The sequence below is a fragment of the Fukomys damarensis genome, unplaced genomic scaffold, assembly GCF_012274545.1.
Source record: "Fukomys damarensis isolate Sample0158 unplaced genomic scaffold, DMR_v1.0_HiC HiC_scaffold_1, whole genome shotgun sequence".
NCBI lineage: Eukaryota > Metazoa > Chordata > Mammalia > Rodentia > Bathyergidae > Fukomys > Fukomys damarensis.
In genome coordinates this window covers 40,636,547-40,650,199 of record NW_022900913.1, presented here as the reverse complement: position 1 = coordinate 40,650,199, position 13,653 = coordinate 40,636,547, and the positions used below count along the sequence as shown (strand labels likewise).

At 39.5% G+C, this 13,653-nt stretch overlaps 2 protein-coding genes across 9 annotated transcripts in view; one reads left to right on the top strand and one right to left on the bottom strand.

Annotated features, from left to right (window-relative positions):
- Cdc20b (cell division cycle 20B) overlaps window positions 1–13,653 on the top strand; it is a 67,672-nt gene continuing 54,019 nt past the window's right edge. For 2 of the 6 annotated variants that reach the window (XM_033760908.1, XM_033760904.1), the window contains exons 1-4: window positions 1–33; window positions 2,423–2,494; window positions 2,997–3,145; window positions 4,017–4,079. In XM_033760908.1, the coding sequence (XP_033616799.1) occupies window positions 4,026–4,079 (54 nt within the window). In that variant the 5' untranslated portion in view covers window positions 1–33; window positions 2,423–2,494; window positions 2,997–3,145; window positions 4,017–4,025. Of the gene's footprint in view, window positions 34–2,293; window positions 2,495–2,897; window positions 3,146–3,502; window positions 3,749–4,016; window positions 4,080–13,653 lie in introns of those variants that run through there. The other 4 variants (XM_033760906.1, XM_033760905.1, XM_033760907.1 and 1 more) reach the window with 4 other exon arrangements.
- Window positions 8,836–13,653, bottom strand: part of Gpx8 (glutathione peroxidase 8 (putative)) — a 5,811-nt gene continuing 993 nt past the window's right edge. Inside the window, exons 2-3 of one of the 3 annotated variants that reach the window (XM_010626862.3) lie at window positions 13,319–13,583; window positions 8,836–10,863 (exon numbers count right to left, since the gene is read on the bottom strand). In XM_010626862.3, the coding sequence (XP_010625164.1) occupies window positions 10,700–10,863; window positions 13,319–13,583 (429 nt within the window). In that variant the 3' untranslated portion in view covers window positions 8,836–10,699. The remainder of the gene's footprint in view (window positions 10,864–13,318; window positions 13,584–13,653) is intronic. The other 2 variants (XM_019207834.2, XM_010626864.3) reach the window with 2 other exon arrangements.

Here is a 13,653-nt window from a genome sequence, read left to right as displayed (position 1 = left end):
TTGGAGTTGAAGTCGGCGACGGGAGAGCCTCGGGTTTGTGTTTCTGGAAAAACAATTTATTTTTTTGTGAAGTAAAAAAGCAAGTTGCGAAACAATAAGCGGGAGGAGGGCCCGCGGTGTGCGGAAGAGTCCTGAAGATCGAGCGCACGCGGGCGCACCGAGAGCCGGGGGTCTGGCGGGCGCGGGCCGAGGAAGGGGTTGGGAGACAGGGTCGCGGTAGTTTTCTTCCCACCTTACGTGTATCTGAAATATTTAACATTGTTTGGAACGAAAGTGTAATTGTGTACATAATTGGAAAAAAAATCCGCTTTCCGGAAGCTTAGATTCCCTCTTGCTTCCTATGGTTGGGGACCCGACCAGACTCTTGAGTAATGACAAATCTGATTTTGTTCTTGTTTTTCAGATAAGGTCTCTATGTAGTTCAGGCTGGCCTTGGACTATGTAGCCCAGCTGGCCTCGAACTGAAAACGGTCTTACTCAGCCTCAGCCTCAGCCTCCCGAGTGCAGGGATCAGAGTAGGCCATGGCGCCCAGCCACAGCAATGACAGATTTGAAAGGCAAAAGTGTTTCCACATTTTCTGTCCCATTCTCACTGCTCCAAGTCTACTCCAGTCATCTGTCAACCTCTTACTCTTAAATCCTTTGGGCCTGTGAGAGAGCTTTCCTAGAGCCTGTTACTATCACACAGCCATCCCCTTGCAAAATCACTCTCAGAGCAGGAATATTTTGAAGCTAATTTCAGGCACATGAGCGTTTGAATCTGACATCATTCCTAAGCTAAAAATTAAGATAAAATGTTTGCAGAATGTTTCCATTTCCCCTTAATAGTTGTATCAGTTTTATTTTTCCGGTACTGGGGATCAACTCAGGACCTTGTGTTTGCCAGGCAGGTGCATCGTGTACCATAGTTTATTATTATTATTATTATTATTGTTATTATTATTATTATTATTATTATTTTATGTCCACACGTTGTTACACTTAAAGATTTTCATTTTGATAAACTGTAGACAGAAAAAAATAGTACAAAGAAAGAATCCCAGGGTGTGTTTCCTCCAGCTTCTCCAAAAGTTAACATTTTGTAACCATAATACAATGATCATAACTAGGAAACCATTACAGGTACTAGTACTCTATTAACTAATTTACAGATACTATTCAAACTTTTACAATTATTCAACTAATGTGCTTTTTTTCTGGTCATGGATTTAGTCCAGAACCTAACAATACATGCAGTTGTTGTGTTTACTTAGTTTCTTCTAATCTGTGACACTTGCTTAGTCTTTTTTTTTAATCACCCTGATGTTATTTGAAGAGTACTAGCCAATTATTTTGTGGAACGTCCTTCAATTTGAGTTTGTCTAGCATTCTCTCATTTGATTCATATTATGCATTTTTTGGGCAAGAATACCATAGAATGAGGTTATGCCCTCCTCAGAGCATTGTATCAGGAGGCACTCCTCAAAAGGTCTCGTTAACGGTGATAACTTTGATCACCTTGGGTTAAAGTGGTGCCTGTCAGGCTTGTTCAGTGAAAAGTTGTGAGTTTTCTATTTTTATTTAATCATCAAGGGCAAATATCCTCATCATATACACAATAATTTTAGCATTTATAAAATTTTTACTACTGTAGTTATTGTGGCATTTGCCAAATGGTGATTTATCTATTTCCATCCTTTTATATCAAAGTTTAATGAACACTTAAATGAACAATATGTTTTTAAAGGAAGATATTAGACTAATACTTCCCTGGTTTACACTAGAAAAATAAAAAAAGGCATTCAGAAACTGTGTATAGACATGTTGTGGAATTAGCAGCTAAAATCCAATTTATAAATATTACTTACAGATAACTGCATTCTTTGTGAATAATTCACTATTGTCAGTACTTGTAAGACCTTCAATTCTAAAAATCTCATTTTAAGTGAATTTGCAAAGTCATTACTTGTCTTTGTACAAATAAGTGTAAAATATATTTAAAATAGAAAAAGAAAAAAGAATTTCATATTTCCAATGTGTTGCTAATTTTAGTTGGCGTTTGTAAAACTGATCGTTTAACAGTACATCTGATTCACTTTATTTAGACTCCATGTTTACCGAAAGGATTTACTGGAACTTGGAATGGGTATTTCTCTGAATGAATGAACTGCAAGAAAAGTAAAATTTTGGCTGTGTTGGTGCATGCTGGTAATCCCAGCACTTGGGAGGCTGAGGCAGAGAATCACCATGAGTTTGAGGTCAGCCTGGGCTACATAGTGAAACCTTGTCTCAAAAAAAAAAAAAAAAAAAAAAATTCTTGTGGGTGAAACAAATCTTTTAATCCAAGAGTTAACTATCAAACATTTTGACATGTCATTTGAAGATTGTTACCCTGTGCAGCATTTTTCCTAACCTTTATCATGTTCCTTAACCTTCTACATAGGAAACTGGTCTAACATTGGGGCCTTAATCTTGATGTCATTTTCTGGCTTTCACTATCAAGAAAAGCACTAGGGTGAGTTAATTTTTTTACCTTTTAATCATTGATCCCTTTGAATATCTGAAATCTGTGAACCTTTCCTCAGAAAAGTGCACAAATTCTCATACTACATTAGAGCAAAATTCAACCTGTGTCAGCTGGAGGTGGGGGATGATTGAGGGGGAAGAAAGGCACAAGCAGACTGTCAGGTTTCCCAGCCGCAGTCTGCCCTCTTGCCATTTGGGTTGCCTCCCCTGGCGGTTCCTAGGGCAGCTAAAGGCTGCTCAGCCCACCAGCCTCCCTCAAGCCACATTACCCCTTCTCCCTTTGTCATGGAGCCCCAAAGACAAAAAGTCTGCGCAGCTTTTCTTCCTAGCTCTTCTCCTTCTGAAGTCTTCCGGTCACTGGCCCTTTCACCTCATAAGCCTGGTTAGGAAGAGAGCTCCAAAGTTCCAGTGAGATAACCTGGCCACTTCCCAAAGGATAGAACAGAGGAACGTGTACTGAACGTCAGTGTTCCCCCTCTGCCACCACATAGGATTTCTCGCCACATTTCCTTGCCACTGAAGATGAGGCGCTGACGCACACATTGGGAGCAGTTCTAAGCTCCACGGCTCACGTCTTGATCGCGACAAATGGGACCGAAGCACGGAGGCCAGGAGTTATGCACCTTCCGACCTCAAAGAGGTGGGAACTCAGAAGACGCAGCCCGTTAGAACGAAAGATGTTTGTTTCTAAAAACAGAGAATCGAAGTGCCGAAACCCGCTTCTTTGCCCGCCAACCCCTGGCCTCCTGTGGCCCTGACGCCTTCAGCTCCCGGCCCTCGCTGGAGCCCGCCACCGCCCGCGGCAAAATTTGGCGCTCGGGTGCGCGCCTAGGACAGCTTGGGGCGGGGCCGCGCACGCCAGGAGAATCCCTCCCGGGTTTGACGTCACCTTGTTGCCCACCATTGAGAAGCCGGGAAGGGGGATTCCCGCTTTGGGGGCCGCCCAGCCGGCTTTTTAAAGAGTACCCCGGGGACCACTCTCCGGGAAGGTGGGAAGAGTCAGGGAAAATAGCGGTAGGTGGTGGAATATGATGGTCCTGGAGGACGAGATTCTACTACGGGCTTAATGATTAGACGATAAATCAGGCTGAGCCCTCGAGGTGGGGTGGGGTAAGGGGGTGTCGTAACCTGGAAAGGTCCAGGGGAAGCTACACTCGGGGTACAGCAACGCCTGCCGGACATGGAGTGGAAACTGGAGCGCACCGCCCGGCGGAAGATCCGGACTGAAGAAGAGATGCTGTGGGTGAGAAAGGCCCTTCTCTTTCTCCTCCCAGCTCTCTAAGGGGCTTCTTTCCAAAGGCACCATTTAAATGCCTGTTTAGCATAATGAAGTGGACCAAACTCTACTTCCTGGTCTTAATTTTGAGTTGTGTAGTTTAGTTATATTAGGGAGGTGCCTGGTTGAAGAAAAAAAGGGGAGTGTGGTTTGAAAAACCAGGATCTAGAAAAAATGCACATCTAACATTTTCCCAAATAGTTTCATTCTCAAGGTGTTATCTGTGTTTTCAAAGGAGAATGTTATGCGGGTGCTTGCCCAGGACATGAAGCAGCAGAGAAGTCGAGGTTCCCCCAAGGTGAGTGTTCAGGGCTTGCTTTTGCTCTCTGTCTTCGTTTGGATTTCGAGCAAACTGGTTCTTGATAGAAGGCATTTGGGAGAAGTATGGGCTGGTCTGAAAATAAGTACAGAATCTAATACTAAAAATAATTCAAGAAGCTGAAGATCGCTGACAAACAGTGGTAAGTAATCATTTGTATCCGAATGGTGCTTCCTAGCTTTTGCCTTAAGAACAAAAGATGAAACGTGGATGTGACACACAGGCAGTGCATTGCTAGCTGGCTGTTAGGTTTTCATTTTAACAGTTGCTAGTTGCACTCCTCTCTGTTGCGTTCAGAAGCGCGCTTCCCAAAGAAGTGGAAATGGTGCCTCCTTGTGGGCACTGTGGAGAAGTGAAATAACCCAGGCCTCTTAGAAATTTAAAACTTGTTTCAGCGTAATACTTCTGCCCTGGAAAAGCCCAACCCAAAGGTTGTTAGTTTCTCTTGTAATCAGTATAAGAAGTGAAAAAATTAAAAAATTCTTCACATAAACAGCCTTTATATGTTTTAAGTTTCTCGTTATAAACATTTACCGTATCTTTGTTGGCTAAAAAGTGCACCTTTAACTTTTTTACTCTTAAGATTTTAATTTTAAACTTGTCATCATTTTTATAGATTTTTTTCCCCAGATTATTTTTTCTATATTCAATTGGTGACACTCTAAATTGAATATATAGCTGAACTTTCAGAATGCAATGACTAACGTCTTGCTACTGTGTATCCTATCACAAATTTAGCTTCTGTGACTTATGGGCCATGAAAAGCAGCAATGACCTGACTCAGGTAGGCAGAGTATTCTAGGTGGCTGCTTTGGGTCATCAGTAGCCACAGCTATCCTGCCACATGCTTCTGGATACATTCCTCTTGTTGCTGATGTGCACCAGTTACCTGTGTGTGATGGGTTGGCAGTGTATTGTTAGCTGGTTGAATATATGAATGGCATCAGCTAACATACAACTGCTATCTTATTGCATATACAGTGAACATCAGAATGTAATCTGTGTATGTGTGTATTTTGCTATGAAGCAGGGCAATAGTTATTATTGCTATTGAGTTAATTATAATACAATGCACAGCTTTGTAATAGTGAAATGAGTACTTTAATTATGTCCTTTTTTTTTTTTTTTTTTTTTTTTTTTTTTTTTTTTGTACTGGGATCTAACTCAGGACCTTGCACTTGCGAGGCAGGCGCAGTGCCACTGAGCTAAATCCCTGGCCCTGCATCCATTTCTTAATATGGTAGGAGAGTGTCTGTGATCATGTGTGTTTATTAGCTGAAGGGGAAGCTGAGGTTATTTCCCAGATAAGTCAATCAATTAAAACATTTTCAATGGAAATATCAAGAACACTGGCGATATTATTGGGTGAGGGTGGGTTGACTTCTTTATTCTATTTTCTGTAAAATCACCTACTCATACAGTATTTGGAAGAGGGCATAAGATCTAGCTTGTGAGCTAGGAAGAGCTAACCATAAAAATATTACATTTTTTCTCATCTCCTTGAAGGCCATTTGATCCATGGAGCAGGGTCAGATATGTGTTGGGTACCAGACGAATGATGTTCTCATGTGGCCATTTGCAGCAAGTTAGTGGAACTTGGTCTGGGATATTATTTAAACCCTAAGTAGCGGGCATGGTGACGCACACCTGTGATCCCAGCACTAGGGAGGCTGAGGCAGGAGGATCACTGTGAGTTCGAGACCGGGCTACATAGTGAGTTCCAGGTCAGTCTCACTACATAGTGAGACCCTGTCTCAAACAACAACAACAACAACAAAAAAAAACTCTAAGTGAGATATCCTCTAATATGTTGCATTGTAAGTTATTGATTGGTAAAATGACTTTCATGCTTATTTGAATGTAAATATTTCTAGAGCATAGGTTAAATGGATAATTTGATTTTTATAGATTTTTATTTCAAGTCTCATCTTTTGGTTGTCCAGAATCAATCTATTTTTAGAATATTTGTGTTAAAGAAGCCCTCCTATGTGAATATCATTTTCATCTTTTTCAAGGTTAAATTTCAACATGTTATTTACTATAGTCACTGTCCTGATAATAAAAATGTAACCTACTAAGTTTAGAAGCCTTGTCCTTTGTGTTTTAATTTTTAAAATTAAATAAATCTGTATTTGTTCTCAATAAGCTGAATATGTACTTCATGTTATTGAGGTGAGAAAGGAGGAAAGGAATGAAGCAGAAAATAAGGAGAAAAATGAAGTTATGAATTCAAAAAGAAAACTCTTCCATAGGAGTAAGAGGGAAGGGAGGGATACATGCTGCAAAGATAAGGGAAAAGCAGAGGAAAAGGGCCTTAAAGAGGGGGAGGGAGGCTCTGCTGGTTAAGAAGCATTTTCTTCCCCTTTTTTCTCCTGGGGCAGCCACCATGTTGAGCACTGTGCTGGGAACCTATCTCCTCCTCATTACTGCACTCTGCGTGGCTTTCTAATTCCTTACTCCTTGCTACTCTTCATTCCCTCAGAAAAGAACATGTTGGGCTGGGGATTTAGCTCAGCGGTTCGGTGGCCTGCCTTGCAAGCACAAAGACCTGCGTTCAATCCCCGGTACCAAAAAAAAAATAACATGTTACACATCACTCAGCAGAATATGACCTTAATAGTTTGGAGAAGGAGATGGGAAGAGGGAAAAGAGTGTGAAGGATTGGTTTCTAGGCATAACAGCTAGTAGGATATTATTCCATAGGAAAGATAACAGCAACCTGAGACAGAGTGTCCCCTTACCAGGTTCACCCAAACATGTCATTTTTGCCCCAAGGGAATACCACAAATAAATATATTTTGTACAGGGACTACTCAATATACAGCTCATGCAAAAACATCTTTTTTTTTGGTACCAGGGATTGAACTTGGGTCCTTGTGCTTGCGAGGCAGGCCACTGAAACACTGAGCTAAATCCCTGGCCCCAAAACATCTTTTTAAATAGTTAATATTTCAAAAGAAAATAGAGAAATGTAGTTTTTGGTTTTCTTCTTGGGCTATCTTTATCTCCTTATGTCTTCTGCCTTCTCTCTTCTCTCTTTCTCCCCCCTTTCCCTTTTTTGTTTTTATAAAGTATTTTCCTATTTGAGATTATCTGAAGACAGTTCAGTTAGTTCAATAGATTTTAGTATGATTAAGCAGTAAAGTATTAGCAGCTTTGAATAATTCAGAAACTTCATATGCTTCCACATTTTTATATAATCTGTCAAAATGGCATAGTTTCAATAAAAATAGTGTATATGTAATATTTTTTCTGTAGATTTTTCTTTTTTGAGTTCCTTGTAATGCCTTGATCAAGTCAAATTTTTAGAAATTTTGGTGTGCTGGAGGCAGCTTGTATTGTTTTTCAAGAAACTAAATTTTCAGAAATTTTGAAAGCTGGTTTTTCAGCCATAGGTAGCTTGACATTGACATTTACTCCATGAAAATTGGCAAGTGCTAAAAGTCACAATTCATCTTCCAAAGAGTCTTGTTGAACATTTATCAGGTACCACTATTTATATGCTAATGTTTATACTAGAATTATTAAGAAACGAGCATGTACACATATACATATTATAAGTACATAATTATTAAGCATGCAGAAGTGAAGTGCAACTTTCAGGGTAGATTTCAGGCAAATTCATATTTATTCCAGTCCCCAACACTCTATTCATCTGCCTTGGCGTGATGGTTAGGAGTTCATGTGTAGTTCTCTCCACCCTCCAAACAAAACAGACCCAAGCAAAATTCCAGTGAATGAATGATTTGTCTCAGCTAAAATGCATTCTATTTTGCCCCTTTGTCATGAAGACAAAGTACCTTTTTAGGTAATGTCTGACATTTTTCTGTTATATTCCTTAGTTTAGGCATCCTGTAGTAGTCTGTCTTCTTGCTTTTCTGATGCCAAGACAAGATTAAAGAAAGACTGCTGAATCCAGAAAAGATGCAAGCTTTTTCTCAGTGTATTTGTCCAGTAGTGTTTGTTTGGGACATTTTAGTTATGGGTAGCATCAGCAAATGGCTCTTCTACTCTTTCAACAATTAGCATAGCCTAATTGTTAGGGGACTCTGGATGGATACAGGAGCTCTCTTTCCCTCAAGCCAATGCATAGAACACACTTGGCAAAGCTCCACCTGCCTGCTCTCTGTATTCAAAGGCCAAGGGAAGACTGGTTTGGAGATACACATGATGTGGTAAAAAATATGTTTTTAAAAAGTGTTACAGCAAAAGACATACTGCCACGAGTCTCCCTCATACTACTCCCCCTTACTTCAAATGTTCGTCCCATCTTCTTGCCACTTTCTGAAGCTGTTCTGGAAGTCCTCTTTCGTGTCTTTAGTTGTGCTCTTGTGGCTGCCTCGATGTCCTGAATGGATTTAAAACATTTATTTACTTTTCATGTCATTTTGACTTTGGGGAAGAGCCAGAAGTCATGCATCAAATCTGATGCATACGGTCCATGAGGAGACATTGTAATCTTTCAAAAAAGCCTTCCTTTTCATTGGATGGCACTCAGCAACCGCATTCACCATACCATAGTGTTGATTACATACCATGAAGCCATAAAAAGCTTCCAGAACTACCTCAGAAGGTGGCAAGAATGATGGGATGGATGAATATGCTCAAAAGGGGAGTATTCTGAAGGGAATGAATGTTAGTGTGTCTTTTACTGTAAGTTTTAAAAAATCTAAACATATATAGTGAATGTTTAACAATTATATATATATGGGATCAAACTCAGGACCTTGCACTTGTGAGGCAGGCAGCAGCACCACTGAGCTAAATCCCTGGCCTCCATTTATTATATATTTTGATTGCATCTTGTATAAGACACCCGTTCTCTCTGGCTTTGGAGAGAACTAGTGACTGAAGATGTGGAAGGCATCAGAATTACAAGTCAAGGTCATCCCCCACGCAGCTCGGTTACCATCCGTCTGTGTTTCCCTTGTGATGCTGGCACGTTCAGTTCTGCTCACAGGTCTAATGCAGGCACAGGAAAACATCCCACCAGTGCTGTAACTGTTGGGCACATGGCAAGAGCACTGGGGCAACAACACTTACAGGGGTTGCCCTGATTAAAATTTTGTCTAGAGGCTCAGGATTCAAATTACCAATAGGCTCTTTAGGGTACAATTATAAAGGACAGGTGGACTTACAGGGTGGTTTTTGTTTCTTCACTGATAATACAGGTTTGTTCTGATTTGTTCTGTTAAGTATGCTTATTGACTTTTAGAACTGGAAGGGGCTTTTTGTTTCATTTGATCCCCACTTAATGTACAGGTGAGGAAAATGACTTGCCACAATCCTGCAGCTGGTGAGAGATGGAAGCACGTTTGCTTCCACACTAATTTGATATTCTTGCAGCCAGCCCTGCCAATTCTCATCACCACCAATGGAAACTGTCTCCGCCTCCACCAAGAGCCTCACTAACCACCTTCATGGCTCAGTGGTTGGATATAGACTAAAGCAGCAGGTGCTCTAGGAAATATTTTTTTTGTTTCTTTAAGGATTTTAGTCCATACATACATGTATGTATGGTGGAGCTATTATTGATTTACTGCAAAAATATTTTCACTTTCATCCATTAGGTCAGAATTACAGAGGTAAGTCACAGGCTATTTAAATTGGGTCTTCTTCCTTCTTAGCCAAATGTTATACTATTTACACACACACACACACACACACACACACTCCCTCACTCCACAGTCTTCATATTTACTTCTTTTATACAATGAATATATATATCATAGGACAACAACCTTTACCAATTTGGCAGGTTGTTTTGTTAGTCAATATTTACAAGGTGGATAAATGTAAAAGTCATGACTTTGGGAAAGAAAGTATATTGTGTTTCTACTAAAAAGTCTACATTTTAGGACATTTTGTGATTGCAGTCACATCCCTCCTCTTGTTTACATTAGAGTTTAGACTGCCGGGAGCTGATTTTTACTGTTTGAGCTATCACAATGGTGCAGCATTGAATTCTTTCCAAATGACTAATTTAGTCTGAGCATATTAACATTCTATTTATGGACTATGACATTGCTAGAACACAATGGGGAGAAAAGTATTGAATATGAAGGCTTTTTCAAATATTGTGATAGCATAAGTGACTATTTGGCCAGTTATAGTTGAACACACTAGAAACCTGTACTATAAAAGTAAACAAAATCTAGTATATGAAGCAGATGAACATATATAAGGATTTGGCTCTATGAATATTTTACATCTTTCCTAATTTATTTTGTGTTTTATTTACATTAACATAGCCATTACAGTTAGCTACTCAGAAAATTTTAGCCACATACGCTGCTCTTGAATCCGTTGGTGTACCGTGCTAGCATTTCCATAAAAGGGAACCCTAGAAGATGTCGGGTTGAATAATAGAGTATTGAAGCACATTGGCAACTGTATATTCTGAATTTTTCCATGCGGTCAGATGAAGTATTTAATATAGTCGGGTGACGTGTCCTGGGGATATTCATTATCATTGACTAGCGAGAAAACATAAAAAAATTCTTCAGTGCCCCATTTAATTGTCAAAACGTTGAAAGTGAGACCAAATTCTCTGACAGTGTTTCTCTGTTACCCTGCATCGATGTGGCTCAGTGGTGTGCTCATAGATCCTCTTTCTTTTTGACGATGATTTGTCTAATGAGTTCTACAATGTCAGGCTTGATGGCCTCAACTGGTTCCTCTGGCCTCCAGTACTTCACCACTTGACCTTCAGGATTGACCAGGTATTTCCAAAAATTCCACCTTGGTTCCCTCTTTGAAGAATCTAAAACACCCAGAATAGTTTCATGAGCACTTTTATTTCTTGTCAAAATTTCAATTTCCATTAGTATATGTATAACTGACAACTTTAGACTCAGGTTCTAGGACTGTCATAATATCAAATACAAAAAAAAAACAAAAACAAAAACAAAAAAAACACCTGGACAAAGCAGGGCTCAAACTGGGCCAGGAATGTGGTGCCTGCCTTGCAAGCTCAAGGTCCTGAGTTCAATCCCCAGTACTATAAAAACAGCAGGGCTCAGGCTTTGAATAACCAGATTTAGGTGTACCATGCTTGATAAATTCCCTGATTACTCATCTAGAATCATGAAATGAAACAAAGATGTTTTAGGTTTTTTTGACCTAAAGAGATTTACTTTGTCATCAACTCAAAATTTTGTTTCTTAACATTTTTAGAGATTAAAGTGTTCTAAATTTCCCTGGAAATGGGAATATATGGATGATTTTTCATATTAAATATATTAGTGTTTTTAACATTCCATGGCTGAAAATGGCAAGGAAATTAAACCATTTTATTTTGAGAAACTATGATATCCTTTTGATAAATCTTAATTTATGTAAAATGTGTATTTTTCCCCCTTATATCATCCAGAATTTATGTTCATATTACTGATGAACATAAGAGATAAAATAAATATAAAATTTATTAATTTGCTTAGCACTTTACTATGTGCCTACTAAAGTAGGCTCAGGCTCAGTGCTTTTTTTTCCCCTGTTTTTTTTTGAGACAGGGTCTCACTATTTAGTTGAGACTGACCTGGAACTCACTATGTAGCCCAGGCTGGTCTTGAACTCACAGCGATCCTCCTGCCTCAGCCTTCAGAGTGCTGGGATTGGAGTGCTGGAATTACAGTCATGCACCACCATGCCCAGCTGCTCAGTGCTTTAAATGGATCCTTTCATTTGATCTTTACAGAAGCCCTCTGAGATGAACATTGTTATTGTCCCCACTTTATTTAAAAATTTTATTTTTATTTTTTTGCTACAGGGAATGGATCTCTGGCCCTTGTGCTTGCGAAGCAGGTGGCAGAACCCCTAAGCCAAATCCCTGGCCTTATCCCCACTTCATAGATGAGCAGAATGGGGACCTAGATTAGTGAGCCCTAGGGGCCGGGTTGATATCCATGCCTCCCTCCTCCAGACTTGTGCTCCTGGCCCCTGGGGCTCTGTTACCCTCCCCACGGAAGTTCAGTGACTCATTATGTCACTATTACCCTTTTGATCACTCAGGGTAAGCCAGGTTTAACAAGCTTTTTTAGTGACAAAGAGGAATAAGCTGCTGTAACTGAGGAACGATTAGTTCAAGGGCATGCACTTGGGCTTTTCTTGCCTCAGTGTATTTCAGATAGAAAAAGAATGAAGACTTCACTCTGTTTGCTATGCATGGTGTTAGACATTATGTAAACTTTCCCTAGAAATTAAATGTTTTTGGAGGATTCTGATTACATGCTTATATAAAATATTACAGAGTATCTCATTTGCTGGATTGGAGTTTGATATGCCAGAGGCATTGTTTTCTCAAAACTCAAATTATATATAGAGGAACTAGGACTGAAGATGTTCTCAGAATGTTAGATAAAAGCACTAGTGGAGTGAATGTCCTTTATGGTTTGGCACAGAGTAAGCAGCATATAAATATTTTACTTTTACAATTAACATGCTTAATTAATCCTTCCTGAAGTTCTAGGAGGTAGATACATTTATAGCTTCATTTTACAAGAGAGGAAACAGGTGCAGAGAAGTTAACTTATGTACCTGAGGCCACAGAGCAAAAGCAACTGAGTAGCGCTTTGAATTTATTTGAGGCCCAAACTGTACTGTCACTATCCCCCACTACTCTCATACTAATTAATCTTGGAAAGTCTTTAGATTTCTGTGGCTAGCTTAATTAAAAAGGAAGACTAACACTCTTGCCTTCTGAAAAAAAATTGTCATATTGTTTTGAATTTGCACAAAACCCTGAGATACTGCTTGAAGAAGCTGAGATAGTCATCCTTGAAGACACTATCGCAGATAAGAAAGTCAACATAAAGTTAACCATAAGTATTGTTTAGTCAATAAGCTCAGTAACATTCATGAAGCACAGCTTTAACAACGAGGAGATTTTTCCCCAGTGCTTAAATAATGAAAAGGAGATCTGCGATATTCTGTGACAATAGCTATGTCCACAATTCAAGTAAAGTTCTCAGAAAGAGGTCAAAAGGAATAAAATACAGTGGGTGGAATTCTATTGCTACCTAAGAAGTTAAAACATTAATTTCAGGAAAGCATGACTTCTAGAAAGTTATGAAGGATGAGATTCTGGTTCTTGGAGAGTTTTATGAAAATTTCCCAATAAAACATTTCAAACGAAATAGGACAGTATGGTCCTGGTATTTTATATTTAAAATGAAAAGCAATTAAAAAGATTATATTGGTAAGGCAAGGTATATATTTACCAACAAGAAATTTAAAGGCAGGTTCTGCTTGAGATCCTAGAATCTTAATCTTGTGGAAGATGGGGAACGTTACTCCATAGTTCTGTCTTGCGAAAGCTTCTATTTCCTTGCTCGATCGGGGCTCCGATTCGCCAAACTGATTGCAGGGAAAAGCCAAGACGCTGAAATGGAATGGTCCAAACTCCTTGTGTAGTTCCTTCAGCGCTAAGTAATTTTTGTCAGTGAGCTGGCAGTCACTAGCCACGTTTACAACTAGTGTAACCTCCCGGAAAAAGAAAAAAATCAACCGGAAAGTGAAGCAAAAGATTAAAAAAAAAAAAAAAAATCCTGCAAGT